We start from the raw sequence: 2,258 nt of genomic DNA on the forward strand, positions 1-2,258 counted from the left end.
TGAATTATAAAAGCATAGTGTATGGAATGTTGTGAGCCTATTTTTTTATATTATTTTGTTTATATTTTATAATATTATTATTATTATCGTAATATACATTTAAAAAGTTATTTAGGATTATTTTAGGATAAAGACACATTTTCGCATGTTTTAAATTAAATAAGTAATAAAACACATAATTATACTATCTGTTCATAGATAGTTTACCAATATAAATTTATACAGGAATAAATTTTATCCTTAAAGTTTATAAATATGGAGAAATATAAGACGGATATTTCATATTGGGAAAAAGAGGTTTATTTTTTTCATTTGTTTTTTTAATTTTTTCTATGTATAACATTAATCATATTATGTACAATAACATGGAGACCAAAAGACATTAATATTAAAATAACGATTTCATGTGTTTTATCTTTATTTCCAGTTTCCTTTCCTTAGCGAGGTTTGGTCTACATTTAATGATTTTGATAAAAATGTGGATCATAATAGATATAATTATAATAAACTATGTACTTTTATTTTAAAAAAAGAATATGAGGACCTAAGTATGTACAATGATTTCTGTATGAAAGTTATGAGAAATTTAGGATATTATTCTATGGAAAATAATTCTTACAACTTTACAGAAGAGCGTTGTACCATATTATATAATTGGATATATAATTCAATAATAAAAAATCAAACTACAGTTGATGTTGTTAATAAAATCTTAAAACCGCCTTATGGAAATATATTTAATAATCGTATCATGGAGAGGTGTTCTTTTAAATCATATGATGAATTTTATAAGGAACCAATAAAAATAACATTATTAGATATTTTTATTTATAAAACGCCAAATATAGATACGTTATTTAAAACAAATGGAAAAAATAAATTATATGCACAAAAGTTTATATGTGAGTGTGTTAAAATATGTAAATATATGAATGAGAAATATTGTCCTAATGAGGAAGGGACAAGTGAAGATTACAGAAATACATGTTTAAAATTAAAGAGTTTTAAGGCCTTATATATGTCGTCTCTTTATAATGTAAACTATTCAAGTCCTATTATACCATCTTTAGATAATATAGATGTTGATTTATCATCGAAATGTCCAGAACATGAAAAAAGTTTGCAATTAGATTCCGATGTCGTTAAAACTCAAATGAAATATTCAGGAAATGATTTATTCACAGATACTGAAGGACAGAGTAATGTTTTTACAGAAGATACAACTATATCTCATGGAAATATAGATGTTCCAATGAAGAAAACTATAACTACAACAATTGGTACATTTGCTGGTGCATCATTACCATTAGTACTTTTATATAAGGTTAATGCAATATTTTATTTAAACATATGCAAAATATTACATACCTATGATTATACGATGTCCTCATATTAAATTACAATAATAATATTATAAATTTTAATATATAATCCTTCCTCCTATAAATTAGTTCACTCCTTTAGGTTCATGGATAAATACAAAAATATTAGGGAAAGATAAATTATTAGACAATATGAAAAAGAATGACACAAGAATTTCTACCAGATAGTGCACATACTCGGGATATAAATTCAGGTGATATGATATATCGCATAAAATATAATTCTGTATTAAATTAGTAACTTTTCCATAACCCCCTATATCTATTTACATTCATATGTACTATCTTATGTTGAAAACGTCATGCACACTGTAATAACATTACTAAAAAATATAAAAAAAAAAATTGCGACAAATTATTTAGTAATAAAAATATAAAAGAAGAATCAATACATAATAGGCTAAGAAATAAGGAAATTCTTGTAATATTCTAAGATCATTATAACATTATACATATACATACTGTTAAAGGCTTAGGTTAAATATTTAAATATGCGAAACGATAGGATTATTTAAATATTAATAAAATTTTCATCATGAAATATACCTGTGAAACAGTTCAAATTGTAGAAAATATTAAATTTAAATGTTAAATGAATACTTGTCTGGAATATTTCCATGAGGTTGCTAAAATAGCAAACATAAGCAATTTATGGTAGTAGATGCCTTTGTCGTTTTTTTTTTTGTTGTATATGCTTATGGTTTCAAAAATTCATGCAAGCAGTAAATATTTTAGTTATATGACAATTTTCTTTTGATAATATTCAACAAATTTATTGTTTCATTTTACTTCTAAGGTTTCTGTATTTTATAAAATTAGTATATCCTATTATGTCTAAAACATATGTTATTTATTTAAAATAAGATTTATTTTACG

The 2,258-nt window shown here is 23.3% G+C and overlaps 1 protein-coding gene across 1 annotated transcript; it reads left to right on the forward strand.

Annotated features, from left to right (window-relative positions):
* Positions 1–255: 255 nt before the first annotated feature.
* Positions 256–1,396, forward strand: PCYB_004000 (hypothetical protein; the record flags this gene model as incomplete). Its single annotated transcript, XM_004227821.1, has 2 exons — positions 256–297; positions 428–1,396. The coding sequence occupies 2 exons, from the start codon at positions 256–258 to the stop codon at positions 1,394–1,396; spliced, it is 1,011 nt and encodes a 336-aa protein (XP_004227869.1).
* Positions 1,397–2,258: the final 862 nt, after the last annotated feature.

This window comes from Plasmodium cynomolgi (genome assembly GCF_000321355.1).
Source record: "Plasmodium cynomolgi strain B DNA, scaffold: 0400, whole genome shotgun sequence".
Taxonomy (NCBI): Eukaryota; Apicomplexa; class Aconoidasida; order Haemosporida; family Plasmodiidae; genus Plasmodium; species Plasmodium cynomolgi.